This window comes from Podarcis gaigeae, assembly GCF_964106915.1.
Source record: "Podarcis gaigeae genome assembly, chromosome: Z".
Taxonomy (NCBI): domain Eukaryota; kingdom Metazoa; phylum Chordata; class Lepidosauria; order Squamata; family Lacertidae; genus Podarcis; species Podarcis gaigeae.
In genome coordinates this window covers 46,198,398-46,217,747 of record NC_139691.1, presented here as the reverse complement: position 1 = coordinate 46,217,747, position 19,350 = coordinate 46,198,398, and the positions used below count along the sequence as shown (strand labels likewise).

The 19,350-nt window shown below is 46.2% G+C and overlaps 1 protein-coding gene across 10 annotated transcripts in view; it reads right to left on the bottom strand.

Annotated features, from left to right (window-relative positions):
* The window catches only part of FGF13 (fibroblast growth factor 13), a 233,815-nt gene that overhangs the window by 38,799 nt on the left and 175,666 nt on the right, over window positions 1–19,350 (bottom strand). The window contains exon 1 of one of the 10 annotated variants that reach the window (XM_083723023.1): window positions 2,354–3,709. The exons of the other annotated variants lie outside the window; for them this stretch is intronic. Coding sequence (XP_083579149.1) covers window positions 2,354–2,543 — 190 coding nt within the window. The 5' untranslated portion in view covers window positions 2,544–3,709. Of the gene's footprint in view, window positions 1–2,353; window positions 3,710–19,350 lie in introns of those variants that run through there. 10 annotated transcript variants of the gene reach the window in all.

Sequence of the window (19,350 nt, the reverse complement as noted above, 5' to 3'; positions counted from 1 at the left end):
CCAGGTTCAAATCCCCAGTCATCTGTGAAGCTTACTGGGTGATCTGAGCCAGTCACCCCCCTCAGCCCAGAGTACTTTACAGGGCTGTTGTAAGAATAAAATGAGGCTGGGCTGTTGCCCACCTCTGAGCTCCTCCGAGGAAGGGCAGAATGCAAATGCAACCAAGGCTGTGTATACACCATATATTTAAAATAAGTCCCCCCCTCCTGCCCACAAAAAACAAAGAATCCTGGGAACTGCAGCTACAGTTCCCAGCACCCTTAAACTACAGTTCCAAATATTCTTTCGGAAGGTGTTTTAAAGGTGTTACCATAACAAAAAAGGTGGATTTCGGTAACTAATTATTACCATTGAATGCTTGGCTTTCCATTGGCTCCATCAGCCATTATGTTTTGCTGTATGGAAGAGCATCATGCTCAGCTGGTCATGTGTCAATTGCCACATTTCTCTCCCAATACATGGATCAGGAAGCAGAGATGTGCCAATCAACTTCCATTCACATCTCAGCCTGCATACTTGATGTTAAAACTAGTCCCTTAGGGCTGCTTTCATATGTTACAGGAAGCTCAACTGTGTCAGAAAGCACATGGAACTTGTGCATAGATAATCATTTGTTTAATTTGATTGTGTGTTGTTGCTGCAACATGTGTGGAGGGGAGCACCACCCATGTGCGAAACATGTCCGAACATACCAGTATCAGAGATGTACCTGACCCAAAAACAAAATCAACCTGATACTTCTATGACTCACAGGCACTGCAAGCAGCAGTTGTCGCTGGTGTCTGATACTCAGAGGTATACCACCTTTGAATATGGAGGTTTGTTTTCACTATTGTGGTCAACACGCAGCTGTTACACTCCACACATCCAACGACAGAAGAGCCATGGAAGCTCCTGGCTGCCGCCATACAATGGCCAGACAACGCGCCAAGAGGCCCCATGCAACCAGCCAACACTTGCATCCTGCTCCATTAAAGGAGCATCGGAAACTGGCTTACACTGAGTCAGAACACTGGCCCAACTAGCTTAGTACTATCTACACTGGCCGGCAGCATTTTTTCAGGGTTTCAGACAGGGAGTCTCTCCAGACCTATTTGGAGATGCCAGGGATTGAACCTGGGACCTTCTGCATGCAAAGCAGAGATTCCACCACTGAGCCATGGTCCTTTCCCACACTACAAAGGGCTGCAACTAATCAGGAACTGTTGCAAATATACCTTTTCTTTTTTTCTTTTTTTAAAAAACACCCTTTGTTGCCTCCTGAGCATGCAGGTCACAAGCCCCAATGGCCACATAAGAAGATAGTTTTGATCCATGTTGGGGTGGGGTTGCAGATCAGTAGTGCAGCCTGGGTTGAAGATCCCCAACTCACTCCTTGGCATTCTCAGCCCAGAGGGAGATAAATCAGAGCAGAAATGACTGGAATGGATGGACTAATGTCCGCCTCTCATATAAGGCAGCTGCATAGGCTCCTACAGTGTTTGCTCACATCTCCCCCTTCCTCCCCCCAGTAGGAAAATCAGAATGCCTGGCGTTGTTCCTCCACAGAGAAACCCGCAGGACCACAGCAAAAGGGTCCATCTAACTCAGCATCCCGTTCCCCACAGTGGCCAGTCAGACACTTATGGGAAAGCCGTGAAGCAAGGGAGTCAAGGCAAGAGCCCTCTCCTGCTCTTGCTCCTCAGCACCTGATATTCAGAGGCATTCTGTTCTTGTACATGGAGGGTCTAACTCTTGTGTTTAAGAAGAACGGAAGAAAAGCCCTCTTGTTGCAGACTGAGGATCCAGCTTCCATCTCCTAACAAGAGCTATGCCTTTAAAAGGCCCAGAAGCAGGGGGGCTTCCAAGCAGTAGCCCTCCCTAACACATTAAACAGTATTCTGACATACGGAGCTGCCTTTATACCAAGGCAGACCACTGGGTCCATCTAGCTCAGTATTGTCTACACTGACTGGCAGTGGCTCTCTAGGGTTTCAGGCAGGGGACATTCCCAGCCCTACCTGGAGATGCCAGGGAATGAACCTGGGACCTTCTGCCTGCCAGGCAAATGCTCTACCTCTGAGCCTTTCCACAAGGGGCATTAGACACCAGAGTCCAAAGAGCCACCAAGACTAACAGAGCTCACCTCTCCCTAGTGATCAGAACAGGAGACCAGAGGTCCAGCTAGTCCAGAACCCTCCAATCACAGTGGCCTATCAGACGCCTTACAAGGAAGCCTACAGCCGGGCAGGGAATCAAAGAGCTCACCCCGGTTTTCTCAGGGGTGCAGCTCCTCACCCAGGAACCGGACCATCTCCCCCCAACCCGGAGCAAGCCTGCCACCCCTCGCCTCCCCCACCAGCGACCAGCCCACCTGGTTTCCTCCTCCGCCTTTTCTTGGAGCCGAAGAGCTTGACCCTGGAGAAGACGCTGAGCTTCTTCTTGTCGGCACAGCTGGTCTTGGTCTTGCTGGGGCTGCTGACACATTTGCAGGCGTTGGACTTCTCCCGCTCCCTCGCTTGCCTCTTTTGTCGGATCAGGGAGCTGGCGATGGCTGCTGCCATAGCCGCCACCCTGAAGGGTCAGACGTCGGGGCTGCGGGGGCTGCCTGCGGGGGGAGCCCCCAGCATGCTGCTCTCGCCTCCCCTCGGAAAAAAATTAATAAACGAAGCGAGGCCTGGCGTCACAGGAGGCCAGGCCACCTCCCGCCTCGCAAGGAAGGTGGGGAGCCGCCTGTTGGGGGCCACGCGGGGAGGGGTGAGTCCGCGTCCGCGCGCCTTTCGGTTTGGGTAGCTGCCCCGACTATGCCGCCCAGCCCCGATCCCTTCCTGTGGGTAGAGTAGAGGGAAAGGGGTGGAAAAGAATCCTCCTCAAACTTGGCCCCGGACTGAAAAGTTGCCTGCCCACTCAGCGAAGAGAGGAAGCCAACAGGTCCCTCGACGTCTCCAAATGCTCCCTTGGCGCAGCATTGGCGCTGTCAGGCCCTGACGGCGCCTCGCGCCGAAGCTTCGTCCCCTTTCCCCTTTCTTTCGACCACTGGCAGTCACCCCTTTAGGAACTCGGAGGGAGACAGGGAGGTGGAGAGAAAGAGGGAGGCGCGGGGAGCGCTCGGGCTGCTGTCCGTTCCCTTCTTGGAAATGTGGGCACCAGTTGTGGCGTCTTCTTCAGTAAGTTCTCCAAGCTGCTGCTGCGTGCGGGGCTGTCCGGGTCCCTCGGGGAGCGCCAGCGGATTGGCACGGGCTCTCCTCAAACTGGGAGCGGTAGCCGCAGCATCTCCCAAATCCTCCTCCTGGCTTTGGCGTGTTTTCGGATGGAAGATGGGGAGGGGGGTGCGGGTGAGAGAAGCTGGGTTTTCCTTCGACAGCAGCACCTGCAAAAAAAGGCAGCAGCAGGACTAACGGAGGCTGCGCTCTCTTTGCCAGGAGCCGCACGGCGACGCAGCAAAGCCCCTCAGCAGCACAGCTCAGCAACCCCCTCCTTTTCAGCAAATGCAGAAATCGGACTAAGAGCGAAGGGAGCCGAGGAGGAGGATGAAGCACAAGAACAAGAAGAAGAAGAAGAAGGGGAGGGGGCGAAGCTGCTAGGAGGCAGACGCAGCTGTGGCTAGAGGAGGCGGCTGTCTCCCTGGGTAGGTAGAGAGGCGGGGGGGGGGGGAGAGGGCGAGGACGGCCCCTCTAAGCAAGAAGCGCCTCTCGGTGGGGAAAGAGGCAGCAGACACCCAAACAGACGTGACTTGCGTTAGAAAGAACTTCGAGGAGCTAGGATGCCGAGTGCCAGGGGAAAGGTGGGGGCGGGGGCACGCGTCGTGAGAAACCCGACAGGCGGGCACGCTTGGGAGGCGATGGGTGTCCAGGGAAAAGGAGCAGAAGGAGGACTCAGCGGTTGGCTCGGAGCAAACGGTCCACCTTTGAATCCTGCACTTGCATCTTTCTCGTTCTCATCCTGTGGGGAAGCTCACACCAGCAAGGCGTTAAGGGGTCCAGGCATCCCACCGAAGCCAGTAGAAGACCAAAAAAAAAAAAATAAGAAGGAGAAGGATGGTGGGTTGGCAAACCCCACAAAATATGCACCCAAATTTAGCCACATGCCCTCACCTCAGAACACAGTGATAAAAGAACTGGTTGCAGTGCCCCAGGAAAGGAAACCAATCAGGGTCCTTCTGGGTTTTAAGAAGGGGCAAGGAGCTAGTTCCTCAGGAAGGCTTTCCCCAAACTGGTGAGGGGGTGATTATAAGCTCCTAGTAAGCAGAGACCTTTTGCCTCTCCAATTTTGCTTTTGGGTTTTCTCTGTACGCCTGCAGAGCTGACTTGCTTTCCCATTCCAACATGTGAAAAGTGGCCTTGCTTTCCATTTCCAAATATTAGCCTGGTAGCAAACAGGGGCAGTTTAAAATAAACCCTTAGTGATTTCTTGAATGCAGAGAAGCCAGGCAAAAAATTCCATCAAAATGTTCAAACAACAGAATCTGGATTGAAGTGTGTGGTTCTTCTGAGAAATCAGAACACTGATCTAAAAACAGCTGGCTGCCATGCTTTTGACCAATCAGCCGCATGTTCATCCAGAATGAGGAAATGGTCTTTCTTGCCATAAGCACATTAATGAGTGTTTGACTTCCTCCCTACATCTGTGTCCTCTCGAACAGCTAAGCCCTTCTTGCCAAGTCATCTCCTGAGATGTCATCAAAGCCAAATACACAGACGCAGGGTTGGTTGTAGGGCTTCAAGACTACTGATCCTGTGATGCTGTGAACACTGGACAAAGTATGCACATACCAGGACAGTGCTTACAGAAAGAATCAAAGAAGTTGGAAGAGACCCCGAGGGTCATCCAGCCCAACCCTCTGCAATGCAGGAATCACAGCTAAAGAATCCATGACAGATGGCCACCCAACCTCTGTTTAAAAACCTCCAGCGAAGGAGATTCAGCCACCTTATCTAAAACTACAAGATACTATGATGCATCCAATTTCAAGCAGAAACTTGTGTGATGATAACTGGGACCCAAATTACAAAGAGCAATTGAAACAGGTAAAAGTGAATTGATTCATCTGTCGTACTCTCGGTCATCACCTGCCTTCTCATGCCACCATTGCAACAAGCCTCTGTTATGATCAACAGCCACTCCTTTCTTCTTTCTCAGAAATTTCTTCTGCCATCTTCAGGGAACCAGTGAAGTTGTCAGAGTGTCAGACAAGGACCTTGGAGACCGACTTTCAAATCCCACTTTGGTAATGAAGCCCTCTGTGTGACTTGGGGCCAGTCACCATCTCTTAGCCTGACCTACCTCACAGGATCGTTGTGAGGAAAGAACAGGGAGGCGAGAACTATGTATACTGCTTTGAGTTCCTTTGGAGGAAAGGTGGAATACAAATGTAATAATAATAAAAAAAAAAAATCCTAGATGGAAAGTACAGAGTAAGTTTTTGAGATCTTCAGTGAAGGTCTAGGCACATCAGAGGGGAGCAATTCAAATGCAGAGCCTGCCTGCCCACACCTGAGAATGGAAACAGTGATTGCATCATGGCTTGCAGCTGGTACTGCCAAAGTGCAAATTGTTGTTGTTAATTCAGTTTATATACTGCCCCTTATCCAAAGATCCGCAGGCAGTGTACAACATTAAAAAGATAATTTACATAGCATAATAATGAAAGCCAATCATAGAAATTGTTGTATCAACAGTCCCCCCCATATTTATTTATTTAAAAAACCATGGATGGTTTAATGGCCAAAGAGGAATGTTTTCGCCTGGAGCTTAAAGATATGTAATGATGCCACATGAAAAAGGGCCTCAGATGATGATCACATGGACTGGGTTGGTTCATATGGAGAGAGGCAGTCCTTGACGTATTGCGGTCCTGAGCCATTTAAGGCTTATAGGTCAAAACCAGCACTTTGAATTGGGCCTGGGAACTAATTGGCAGCCTGTGCAGTCAGGCCAGCATCAGGGTAATATGCTCAACTCGTCTTGCCCCAGTGAGGAACTTGGCCATCAAATTTTGCACCAGCTGAAGTTTCCAAATCATCAGATGCAGCCCCACAAATGACATGTTGCAGCAATCAAATATGCAGTTCAGTGGTGTTATTAAGAAAGAATATTGGTTTGCGATCAACAGCTAGGCATTTTTCTCCAGTTTTTACACATAGGCAACTGAAAATCACTCTGCAAAATCCAAGACTTGTCCATAGGTCTATGTCATTTCATGCATAATTCACAGGGTTAAGCTTACATTGGTAAAACCAACTGCACACCTAGACTCCTCTGACAGCCACTGTGCTATAATGGCTAGAGTTTAGGGACAAAATGGGTCCGGATTCCAGTCCCTGGTCAGACAAGTTGATTCTTTGGATAGCTACAATCTCCTTTTTAGCTTAACTGACCTCAGGTTTATTGTGGGACTAAACAGGAGTGACCATGAGCACATCAGTGCAAGACCCTGATTCAAAATTCAACAAATCGGTGGCTTCAAAGAGACAAAGTGGCAATGGTGTTTTGGGGAGCTGTTTTTAAAATATTTTATTATGATTATATATACCACACTTACTCCATAATAAGTCCAGGGCAGTGGAGAAAGCAATTAAAATACCATAATTTACAACGGGGTTGGAAGCCCCTAGCCTGGAAGCTATATGTGCCACCCAGGACACACCAAAAGCCACACTCCCTCACCCTAGGAGACATCCTTCACCAGCCTGCTCTGCACCCTTCCTCGGTGCTTTGCCTGACTGGTCTGTGCCCTTGAACTATGCAAATGCCTCTTGCTTGACTGTTTGAAGGACAGAGAGGGGTATTTGTGTGTATATGTGCGTGTTCATGTATACACACACTGACTTTTGTATGGCTGGAATGTGTGATTTGCTTTATTCTGAACTATTTAGATAGTTATTTTATACTGTACACTTTGTTTTACATGACTTTTTTAAAAAAAATTGTTAAGTGGTATTTACATTTGCTAGCTAAATAAGAAAGAAAGAAAGAAAGAAAGAAAGAAAGAAAGAAAGAACAGGCTTCAAAGGGGTTGAGCCCTTTGGAGAGTCCCTTAGTGCTCATGGTAACATGAAAGCCGTGTACGAGAGTCCCTGGCTGTCATGCATGGCAATTAAAGAGATGCATTTCAAGATGCCAAGTTGCCAAGATCCATTCCCACTGGCAGTAGCCAGGAATCATCAATGCTACATTTGCAAGGCTGCCAAATGACAGTGTAAGTGCATAATGCCAAAACCGTTCCCGTATTTCTCTTTGCATGGATAAAATGAAGTGTGGTTAATTCAGCCTAACATTACAGACATGGCTGTTTCAGTAAATGACAGCCCCACTAGGAACACGCTGTTCACAGAGGGACTTCTCTTTTGCTTTCGGAGTCACCCACAGTTCCAAATCAAATTGCTAGCCATTCTAACCTTTACGAAGTTTGTTCGGGATTATTCAGGACCAGGAGTTGCAATAGGCTGGGTGCAAGGAGGTGCAGGAGACGTGTGGGTTGTTAGGAACCAAGAGACATTATCACATGTCCCATCTGCACGATACCTTTAAATAAGAAACATGCCACTTTAAACAAGCATGGCTCTGCTCCGCCCGCCCAGAGAATACTGGAAACTGTAGTTTTGTTAGGAGACCCCTGTGCATACAGCTACAGTTCTCAGAGTGAGTTACACACCAATCTCTCTTCCTTGAGAACTTTGGGAACTGTAGCTCTGTGAGGGGAAGAGTGGAGCCCAAGAGGCCACAGCAGCCATAACAAGCTACAGTTCCTGTGAGTTTTTAATATGCTATGATGCTGCTTTAAACGCATGGTGCAGATGGGGTGACCAGTGGCGTAGCGTGGGGGGTGCAGGGGGGCCCCGGCTGCACCGGGTGCAATATCTGGGGGGTTAGGGTTAGGGTGCGCAAATCCATGGGTTAAGGGGCGCAAATCCACGGGTTAGGGGGCACAAATTACTTGCCTTGCCCCGGGTGCTGACAACCCACGCTACGCCACTGGGGGTGACTGTTCAAGAACATATTCCAGGCAGGCAAAAGCACTCAAGGATGCTGATGAGGGGCTTGGTTTTAGCCCCCAGGACTGAGGATCCCCCCCTCCAGTTATTATAGAGTACTTTCAGATGTTTAAGCACTTCACATACATCCTTACAATGTCCCTATCAGGTAAAGGTAAAGGGACCCCTGACCATTAGGTCCAGTCATAGCCGACTCTGAGGTTGTGGCACTCATCTCGCTTTATTGGCCGAGGGAGCCGGCGTACAGCTTCCGGGTCATGTGGCCAGCAGGACTAAGCCGCTTCTGGCGAACCAGAACAGTGCACGGAAACGCCACTTACCTTCCCGCCGGAAGGTACCTATTTATCTACTTGCACTTTGACGTGCTTTCGAACAGCTAGGTTTGCAGGAGCAGGGACCGAGCAACGGGAGCTCACCCCGTCGCAGGGATTTGAACTGTCGACCTTCTGATCGGCAAGTCCTAGGCTCTGTGGTTTAGAGACAGCACCTCCCGCAGCGCCACACGCTTCCCTATCAGGTAGGCCAGCATTATCATCAGACTGCAGATGGCCATATTAAATCTGGAGTTAAATGAGATCTAGAGCTTTGGTTCACATGCTATATAACAGGCATGTCCAACCAGCAGATCACGATCTACCAGTAGATCCCCGGCTGATCCTGGTAGATCGTGGGACCCTTATCAGTCATGGGATAAAATAAAGTTTACCAAAAGTTAACAAATAAAAGCTGAAGAATTCTGGGCAATCCTACCCCCCAAAAGTTCAACAACTCTGGGCAATCCACCCACCCCACACACGCTCCTCCTCCCTTCAATGACAATGGGTACATCACTGCCATTTTTTTATACTGAGAGTAGATTGCAGTCTTTTGGGAGTTGGATGTGCCTGCTATATAACAATAGCGACAACGATAATGCATTTCTGTTTAGCAAAAGAGAACAGGTACGTTTGGCCACCAAGGACAACATACAAGTACTTTGTTGCCTCTGTGCTACCTTGTGAATGTCAAAATAAGAAAAAAGGTCATTTTACAGTGTGCTCATCCAACACAAGAAAACAACTCCTCATCGACTTCCCTTTCATATTCAAGCCAGAAGCTCATTGGTAGTTTGTCAACGGGAATTAAGAGGACGAACATTTATTACGATCATTTTTGAAAAGAAGTGTTGCATTTATCTCTTCCTAAGAAATAGGACAGAAAAGTTGTTTTCAGATGATGCCATCAATTTGAGGTTTTAGCAGTGGAATCTATAGCTAGAATGGAGGAAGACTAAATGCATTCTGATGCATTAAACTCTGCATGGACAATGGACTCACTGTAATATTGTGGTTGAAACTCTATGCACAAAACACAGTGCAACTCTTACAAACGCACACACACACCAGTTTGTAATATTTCCCCTGTGCCTCCTCCCTTATAAGCAAAACCCACAACCACAACAAAACAACTTTGGGTTAGGAGAACAACAAGCTTTTAGGCCAGGGATGAGGAGCTTCCAAGGTCCTCCTGATGTTGTTGAACTGCACCTTCCATCAGCACCAGCTAGGGTGGCCAATGGTCAGAAATGATGAAAACTGAAGTCCAACAACATCTGGGGAACAAAAGGCCCCCCATCCTTCACTAGGAAGATATTATGCAACCCTTCATCCTTTGTTTTCTTTTCACATTCCAAATTTGACTTTTGATTTCAAATGCATGAGTCACAAACAGAATTTTAGAGTTGGAAGAGACCCCAAATATCATCTAGTTCAAACTCCTGCAACGAAGGAATCTTATCCATGACAGATGGCCATCCAACCTCTGCTTACAAAGCACCAAGGAAGGTGAGTCCACCACATCCCGAGGGAGACTGTTCTACTGTTGAACAGCTCTTATGGTCAGAAAGTTCTTTCTTATGTTTATTCAGAATCTCACTTCTTGGAGCTTGAATCCATTGGTTTGAGTCCTACCCTCCAGAGCAGGAGTAAAAAAAAGTTTGTTCCATATCCCACATGACAATCCTTTAGATATTGGAAGATGCCTATCACAACTCCTCTCAGTCTTGTCTTTTCTAAAAATACCCAACCCTACCATTCATCATCAGGCTTAGTTTCCAGACCCTTATTCATCTTGGCCACCCTCCTCTGCACACCTTCCAATTTGTCAGTATCCTTAAGTTGTGGTGCCCAGAACTGGACACAGGACTCCAGCTGGGGTCTGACCAAGGCAGAATAGAACAGGAGTATTATTTCCCTTAATCTGCACTCTAGACTTCTGTTGATGCAGCTTAGTATAGCATTAGTTTTTCTTGCTGCTGCATCACACTGTTGACTCATCTTAATTAGGGGTTTACTAAGACTCCTAGACCCTTTTCACATACACTACTGGCAAGATTGCTGAAACATTCACAAAATTTGCTTTGAAGGTCTAATGTCTACCTGCAATTTTAGTACTACTAGACATTCAGCAGAACGATAGAATCATGGTTCCCTTCTATTGTATGTTGCCATGTCACAGTGTGACATCTCTGCACATTGTGCCACTGGTTTTAATGGATGCTATGTTGTCTTCCTGTGTTCTGTTCTGCCCTAAAGTATATGGCTCTGTTATCCTTTGGCATAACCATCAGCTACAGAGAGCAGAACATGAGCAACAGTGTTAAGACTAAAGACCTCAAGAGGAATTCAGCATAGGGCTAAGTCCTTTAGCAGTGTACTAGCGGAATGGCTTGTGCAAAGGATGGTGCAGGGAGCCAGCATGATTCTCGTGGCTGACTGTAGCCCCAATACTTCCTACCAGCATAACTGTTCTGCTAGAATCAACCATGATTCTTGCCCTTATGCTAGTGCAACTGTTCTTGTGCTGACGGTTAGAGAACATTGAGTCAGGGCCCTCAGTCATTAGTCCTTCATCTGGGAACAAGATGTGCTCTCAGGCAACAACCTGGTGTCCTTCAGAGTCTATAACAAAGTGCTGTTTGTTACAGTAGGGGGAAATAGTCTCATATCGAGGGCTGTGCTCCCTTACGGGCAAACGTCTAAGGGTCACATTCCTCTTCTGTGTATGGCTAAAGTATGCAGAGTATGGTAGACTACATCCCAGCTGCACAAAAGTCAAAGATTTCTATGCCCACACACACACACCCCTCCATCCTCCATCCAAACAAAAAAGCAAAAGGCATTGTCACAGTTCTAGAACATAACCCAGCTGGGCAAAAACAACCAAAGAGGTAATGGAACAGTGCCTGAGTGTGGCATTGCCTGGGCAGGATGTGGGAATGGATTTAGATACCAGGAGAGGACATATTGTTTAGTTATTATCCTTCTTTGCTTATGTTAGTGAGATCAGCAGAGGAGCATCCTTTATAGCTTTAAACTTGGAAGCTAAGACAAGGTTGATTTAACCTTCTAGAAACAATAATCCAGGATGCTTTAAGACAGACTGGATTTTCCTGGTATTACCATATATACTCGTGTATAGACTGACTTTTTCAGCACATGTTTTATGCTGAGAAAGCCCCCCTCGGCCTATACTCGAGTGAGGGTCCCACCCAAGCACATTTCCAGCAGCCCCTCATCGGAGCAAGCTGTTTGCTGCCGCCGCTCGTGCTGCCGCTGCTCTGCCAAGCGCGGCTCCTGTGCCTGCCCTTGCGAGCGGCAGAGGCTGTTGTCGGCGGAGGAGGAGCCCTTTCAGACTATTTGTTCTTCCTCCACCGCTGCCACCACCAGCCTCTGCCTCTCGGGAGCACCCTAGGTAGGCAGGGGGACAGGAGGGGCCGGGGGAGAGAGAGAAGCCCCCTCTGCCATGTGTGCATGCGCGCACATACACATGCACTCCGGCCCACCAGGAGGTTTGTGGTGTGGTGAACCGGCTTATACTCAAGTCAATAAGTTTCCCCAGCTTTTTGTGGTAAAATTAGATGCCTCGGCTTATATTCAGGTCGGGTTATACTTGAGTATATACGGTACCCTTTTCTTCACCTTAAAAACACCAACCACACACACATTGTTTTGTGAAGAAATAAAAACAGCATTTACTTACATAATCTAGGTCTTGAAGCAGCAATTACAGTAGCAAAACAAAACCAGACTCATAAATTCTATCTAAGTTACAAAAGAACAATACGTAAGTTTAAAAATGATTTCTGAGCTGCACAGCTCAGACATGCAGGTGTGGTCAGCTTGGAGGCATGACGAAGAAACAGGAGGCTGCCCAGGAAGTAAGGAAGTATATAGTATTACATCTTCCTGCCAAGGCAAACAAAGGAAGTGATGTCACAGAATTCTCTCTAGCATTTTTTACAGAAAAGATCTGTGAGCCTTAGCTCCTTAATGTGCCTATTCATGTAACAAATGTGAATTGTTGGTTTGACTGCAATAATGTCCCACACAGGAGGGGTGTGGTTTCTGCAGAGTCCAAGGGGTCATTTAGGAGAGGACTGGAGGGCTGCATTTGACCCACAAACAGTAATCTCTTCACCCCACTGCAGTAGAAACTAGAGTCAAGTCAAACTTTGGCAGCTGCAGTGTTTGTTCAAATCATGGTGCTCCATTTGACCTGCTGCAAACCTACCCATATAATGTATTCTTGTCATAGCACTTAGCCATTTTTATAGGCTGGTGGTGGTATGGAAGGGTACTGGAGGTGGGGGTTTGGTTTAGATTTGGTGGTGGTGATGATTAATAGTAATATGCTCCCTTTCATTTCATTGAATCGTTTAATTGTAGAGTCGGAAGGGACCCAAAGGGTCATAGAGTCCAACCCCCAATCACGAAATCAAGAATGGCTTCTTAAACTGCATCATGAAAACTAAATTGCAGTTGAGGAAAGCTTTCAGTTCCACGCTGACATATTCAGAAAAGGCCTGTGGTATGGGCATCATGAGGCCATCCCATTTCAGAATGCATTGAGGGAAGAATGCATTGATGCAGAATCACATGAGGGAATGCTTGCTCACATAGAAACTGGGCAAATGCTGGGAAGTCAGAGAGAAGGTTCAGCATGTCACCATTTCCCTGACATGCTCATTTTACATGTCTGGGACCTCCCACCCCCCAACAGAAGCATTCATTCATAAGATCTCTCCAACGGAAGTCTTTATAGCTTGGAGTGTGCTGATTTTACGAACTGGCCTGGAGGTAGAGATGGATGAATCTGTTGGTTTTGATTTCTCTCAATCCCCTTGCCACCCCACCCCCAAGTCATAAGTTCGGTTCTCCATATTTCCAGTTGTGTGTTTTTTTAAGAATCTCCTGAATGTTTATCAACATTTTAGTGTGAACTTCTCACAATACAGACACGTTTTTTGTATGCATTTTTCCTTAATACACATTTTCTCCCCAATCAGTGCCCCCTAATACAATGCAAATGTGTATGTTATTTTCAGTTTTTATGCATATGTTGCCCCAGAACTGCACTGAAGTGCAGATTTTGAAGGATGCCTGTGTTTCACTTCTCGTGTTGTTTTCAAAAGTGTGAATGTGGTAGGCTTGCGTCTAAATGCAAACAGAATCTGTTTTCTCTCCCTACCTGGAAGCCACAATTCACAACTCGCACTAACATGGTTCCAGTAACTTTGATGCAGAACCATGCAAATAAACCTAGGAGGGCTGTTGGGGGAGGATTTTAGGATGGAAGTCCAGAGCCCCGATCAGCAGATCAGGAAGGAGGGCTCTCAAGCAGAGGCTTACTACATTTTGCAATCAATGGACAAATGCACATTACCATCTAAAGAGGATAATCCCCCCCTGTACCAAACCATTAAATCTGAAGTCTAAAATTACCCAGCTGCACCAGTGAATCAACCCCTGAAGAAGAGAAGTATCCTATGACTGCTAAGCAACATTCATATAAACTAGCCTGACATGCAACCTAATATTTTTGTATTTTCATCGTGTTCTGAAGCAAAGGCCAGAAATAATAATAATAATAATAATAATAATAATAATAATAATAATATGCACATTTATTTGAACATGTCCCACTGTGATAGGATTGCAGCTGTGGCAAATAATCATATGCAGGTTTAAACAGAAGTAAGTTCAATGGAGCTTACTCCCAAGTAAACGTGTTTAGGATTAAGGCTACTTATTAGGATTTCAGTGCTAGAAGCAAAGTTGCTGATTTCTTCTGAGTTTAACTTTTCTTTTCCTTACTAAGAAAAAGTTGAATCAAGTTCAGCTTTTTTAAAACAGCTGTCTTGCAGACAAATTTTCCATTTGGGAAAATTCATCATTTTCTTAACTGCATTTTTAGGGTAATGATAGCACTGTGAAACATTTTTGTCAACAACTAGCAAAACAGCCTGTGAATATCAAGCTATTTTCTATTCAATACCTTTGTATTTAATAACTTTGTATTGCGGATGGAGGTGTCAGTCTCTTTACTAATGCATTTTGACCCAAGTATTCACTGTTCACAATAGAAGTATGAGGTGTATTATTATTATTATTACTACTACCACTACTTCTTTCTTTGCTCAACTACAGAATTTAGAAAAATCCAAGAAAATAACAGATTTGGAAATTATATATACACGAGGGTATTTCAGTGGCTATCTAGAGAAAAAAGATTGTTGTAGGAATTGTTGGGGTGGTTTTTCTATCTCCGCAAAGGGCGTTGGTTCAACTGGTAATTTGATCATTTCACATAACCAAATGGTTATTTTTTGCATTAAGGGAATACAATACGTGCTGGCATGATGTTGCAACAGATAAATTTGTATGGTAACAAACTTTTGCTTAGAAACACACCATTTAGCTTATGTACAATTGTATTTGAATTAAATAATTTTTGTTTGTTTTCAAAGTCATGTAGTTATAGACATAGTTGCAACGTTACTCTCCTACTACAATCCCAAATCACAGTTACTTACAAATTAATGGGACCTCAAAATAAACAGACATGACATCAGAATATTAATATAATTTGTAACTATATGTTGCAATGGGAATTAAAATCTGAGAAAGCCTTTGTAAGAAATATTCACCAGCATGCATACTTCATGTGTTGGCAGAGGTAACTGTATCAGTCTCTCTTATATTTCTGTATCAAAACTAGAATCCCATCTTGGGAAAAGAAGGCATGTTTGAAAACTGAGAAAGCATATTCGCCATCTCATCAGTATACCCAGATGCCTTCTGCCATACAGTCCTTAATGGTGGCTGCTTCTGCAGGTGATTGCAAAAATAAAATTCATTTATGGAGCAGCTGGATCAAATATGTGACATTAAATCTCTCTCTCTCTCTCTCTCTCTCTCTCACACACACACACACACACACACACACACACACACACGCACACACACACTATATGGTGAGTTAATTCCACCATCATAAACAATGCTTTCCAAAATCTTTGGTAGCTGCCAGCCTTTCCCAAAAGTTTCTCCCCTCCAAATGCTCCTTCTATCCATCTTACCTGAATAAGACTTCCTTATTCCCAGAGCCATATTTCCAGAGGAGCTGCTGCTGCTCCTTTCACTCCCAGCCTGTATTTGAGAGCGAGCTCAGAGAAAGTTTAAAGGCATATTTAAAGTATTCTCTAAGGTACTGGCCAGAAACATCTTTGTGGTATACACAGAGATCATTAATGGGCATTAGAAGCAGTAGACCATTACGACTTTCAGCAGTCATTAAAAATGCATAGCCTCCAAGAGTCGTTTTCTGGCAAACTTGGAACCTTTTCTTGGACATTGGTTGGTGCCGCCTCTTCTGTGATCTTTTGCTTAAATGTGTTATTTTGCAAATGGCAGGGTTTTTTTCCTTCCTAGAACAGTGAAGTAAAAGGCAGGAGGGGGGGGAGAAAAATACCCATCAACTGTAACCAGATCCCAGATTACATTAGGCCTTCCTGATGTATCTTTGTGTTGCTGTATTTCTTTTACAGCTTTCATAGCTTTTTAGAGGCAAAACTGCACATTACTTTGGTTTTGTTTAAGCTGAATTATTGATGGGCAATGAACACTACCAGGAGTAATAGTAAACATTGACAAGAATCACTCCTGCTGAGTGTTCTGATTTAATTACCACCTGGACAACTCTCTCTTTGTTAAGAACATAAGAAGAGCTTGCTGGGTTGGGTCAACGGATCACCTACTCCAGCATCCAGTTCTCACAGTGGCCAAGTTGGTGCTTTGGGGAAGCCCGCAAGCAGGACCTGTGTACAAGAGAACCTCTCCTCTCCTGTCATTCATAAGCATATTGCCTCTCACCATGGAGGAATGGCTAGTAGCCACTGCCAGTCAGTGTAGACAGTAGAGAGCAACGTGGAACAATGGTTTGATCTGGCATCAGGCAGATTTCTATGTTGCTTCACATTGCCATTCGGGTCCCGCACCCCCAGCACAAGCATGGCTTGGTGAGCTGGCTTTGCTCTTGCCTGATGCAGCATATTGGGGGGTGTATTTCAGAGCAGCTGCTGGCTCTGTGTTGGAGCACCCCTTCAGCATGGCACAGAAAACACGCTTGGTTCAGCTGCCCTCAGAGCACATCTCACCACAATTCATTTCATGTCCTCAAGCTGTTTTATTAAATAAGGCCAGTTACTTTTCACAGCTGCTCTTTCATCCTTTCATTTTAAATCACCACACTTTTACCATATGGTTGTGTTGGGTACCCTCCAGATGCCAACAGGGCAGAGACTCAGCTGGTGTAAATGAGTGTGAAGCTTTGCTTTTTTTGCACCAAGTTAACACCTGGGTGCACACTTTGTCAGCCTCAGAGCTGTTTTTCTAATGTGGAGTGCTCCGTTGCATCAGTGCAAGAGCAAATGAAACCCTCAGTGCTAAATTGATCCCAGCAGCCAGAACAACTCAGAAGCAATGCAAACAAAGTCTCCTTCATATTAAAGCCGGTGGTTTAAAATGGCTTAATTGAGAAAGCCACTGTGAAGTGATGGTAAGAGCAGCAGTGAGAGCGTCAGACCCAGGGACGTTCAGGCCTCTGCCCCTGCCCCTTTGGACTCTCCTCACACTCACCTCACCCAGGCTATACCCCTTAGCAACCCTCCTTCACACCCTCTTGGAGTGTTTTGCCTTGGTGGAGCATAGAGAGGTTTGTAAGTGAGGGTGTTTGGAAACTAGCCCACTTTTGCCTCTGGCTTCACAGACCACTGGCAAGTGGTCTCTGGAATGTTGTGCAGGTTAGAAGGCACCCCTTGGGCCAAAGAAGGTCCCAAGGAAGGAACACTAGACTGGTGGAGCTGGGTTTCCATAAGGCTCACAGAGTGACACTGACCACATTCACACCATACATTTAGAACATTATGATGCCACTTTAAACAGCCATGGCTTCTCCCAAAGAATCCAGGGAGCTGAGAGGGTTCTGAGAGTTGTTGGGAGGTCCCTGCTTGCTTCAGAGATCTCCAGTTCTCAGTGTTCCCTGCGAAGAGGTACTGATTTTTTTTTTTTAAGAGGTACTGATTGTTAATCCACTAAGAATTCAACAGGTATGTGGCACATCCTCCCTCCCTCCCTCCCTCCCTCCCTCCCTCCTTCCCTCTCTCTCTGTCACACACACACACTTTACCTCTGTGTGGCAAGGCAGGAGCATGTGTCTAAAAGTGTTATTTCTATTCAGTTGCAAGTACACGCAGACAGATCATTAGGGGTGCATGCACCCAGGCTTGATGTCTGTGAAAGTCCAGTTAGTGAAAGCAGAATACATTTTCCCTCTGTTGTCCCTCACCATATGCGAAGGGAAATGGTGAGGAGGCTTCACATCTGCTAACAGGGAGGGCTCCAGCCTCTCACTTGAAACAAAGCCCTTCTCAGCCAGCACATTTGCAGCTGCTGTGAATCAAGTAGCAGGAGAAAGTGTCACCTGAAATGGAGTCATTGCTCCCCAGCCAATAGAGATGCGAAAGTTGAAAGCACATCTACCAGCTCCAGCTGGGTCCATTTTAGGTAAGAAGCTGGAGCCCTCTACAGCTGTACACACACCAGCAGTGCCAGCTTGAATGAAAAATTGGGGTGGGGGGCAGGTAAGCCCCGCCCGGCATAATTGTTCACATGACACAGTGCACACACACCATTTGAATGGCAGTGCCCATCAACTTTGCGGGAGCCTGGCCTCCTCAAATATTTTATTGTGGGGGCCAAAGCCCCCACAGCCCCTAGAAGCTGGCTCCTATGACACACACAGGCACACCTGGCATTCACTGAACACATCAGAGAGGGTTGGAATATACCTCCTAGCTATGCACAGAGAAATGTTGACCATGTACAAAGAGGCTGCTCTTTTGGTGTTGGTATGAAATGTGGGCAATGTGTGGACATTTAGATGTGCATCGGGTTTCTTCATGTGAGGAACAACTCTGGTTGGCCAAGAACTTCTCCACATGAGCAGGAACCTTCAGTGCCCATCAGCAGACCATTCTGTTATTTATAGTCAGGGCTCCAAGAATCTTCGAATCCCCCAGGAACCCTAGCTGTAAGCGATGGTTAAGAACATATGAACATAACAAGAGCCTGCTGGATCAGGCCAATGGACCACTAAACTCCAGCACCCTGTTCTCACAGTGGCCAAGCAGGTGCTTTTAGGAAGCCCGCGAGCAGGACCTGAGGATGAGCAATTCTTCCCTCTCTTCCCCCTCTCTATGCCATCTATAATATTATAAATTTCTATCCTCTTTGTCTCTCACTCTCTAAACTGAAAGAGTCCCAAACACTACAAGATTTCTTCCAACCCCTTGATCCTTTTCATTGCCCTTTTCTGAACCTTTCCCAACTCTATGGTATCCTTTCTGAGGTGAGGCAACCAGAACTGCATGCAGTATTCCAAATGTAGCCGCACAATAGAGTTGCATGATGGCATTATGATATTGGCAATTTCAGTCCCTAGCATGGGATTTGCCTTTTTCACAGCTGCTGCACACGGGATTGACATTTTCACCGAGCCATCCGCTAGGACAAGATGCCAACAACAACAACAACAACAACAGTGCCAAATTTGGATTGGCTCCAAAGTGAGTGCTCTCTTGTTCTCTCTCCCCATCATTTGGAAGAGAAGGGGATAAACCGGCTTATTTCTGAGCCAATTGAGCATGATTCATAGTAAGTCCATTCACCATTAATTCTGACTAAGCTTGTGTATGTGTAACTTAAATCAGTGCAGAGTCTTCCCTTGTTATCTCCCCTTCCTCTATAGTTCTCCCATGCTGATTTTCAAACTGTAAGCTTGTTGGGCAGAGACCCGTTCTCTTGCAGAGTGAAAGCACCATCCACACTGACAACACTGCTGGTAACAATATTACTCTCAAACCAATAATAGTCCGTCCAATTCAAGCATGAAACAAAATTAAAAAGTAGGACTCATGCAGCTTACACCCCCCCACACACACACACCTCGACCTCACTTGTGGCAGAATCTCAGCCAAACTCAGCTGCGGGTTGCAGAT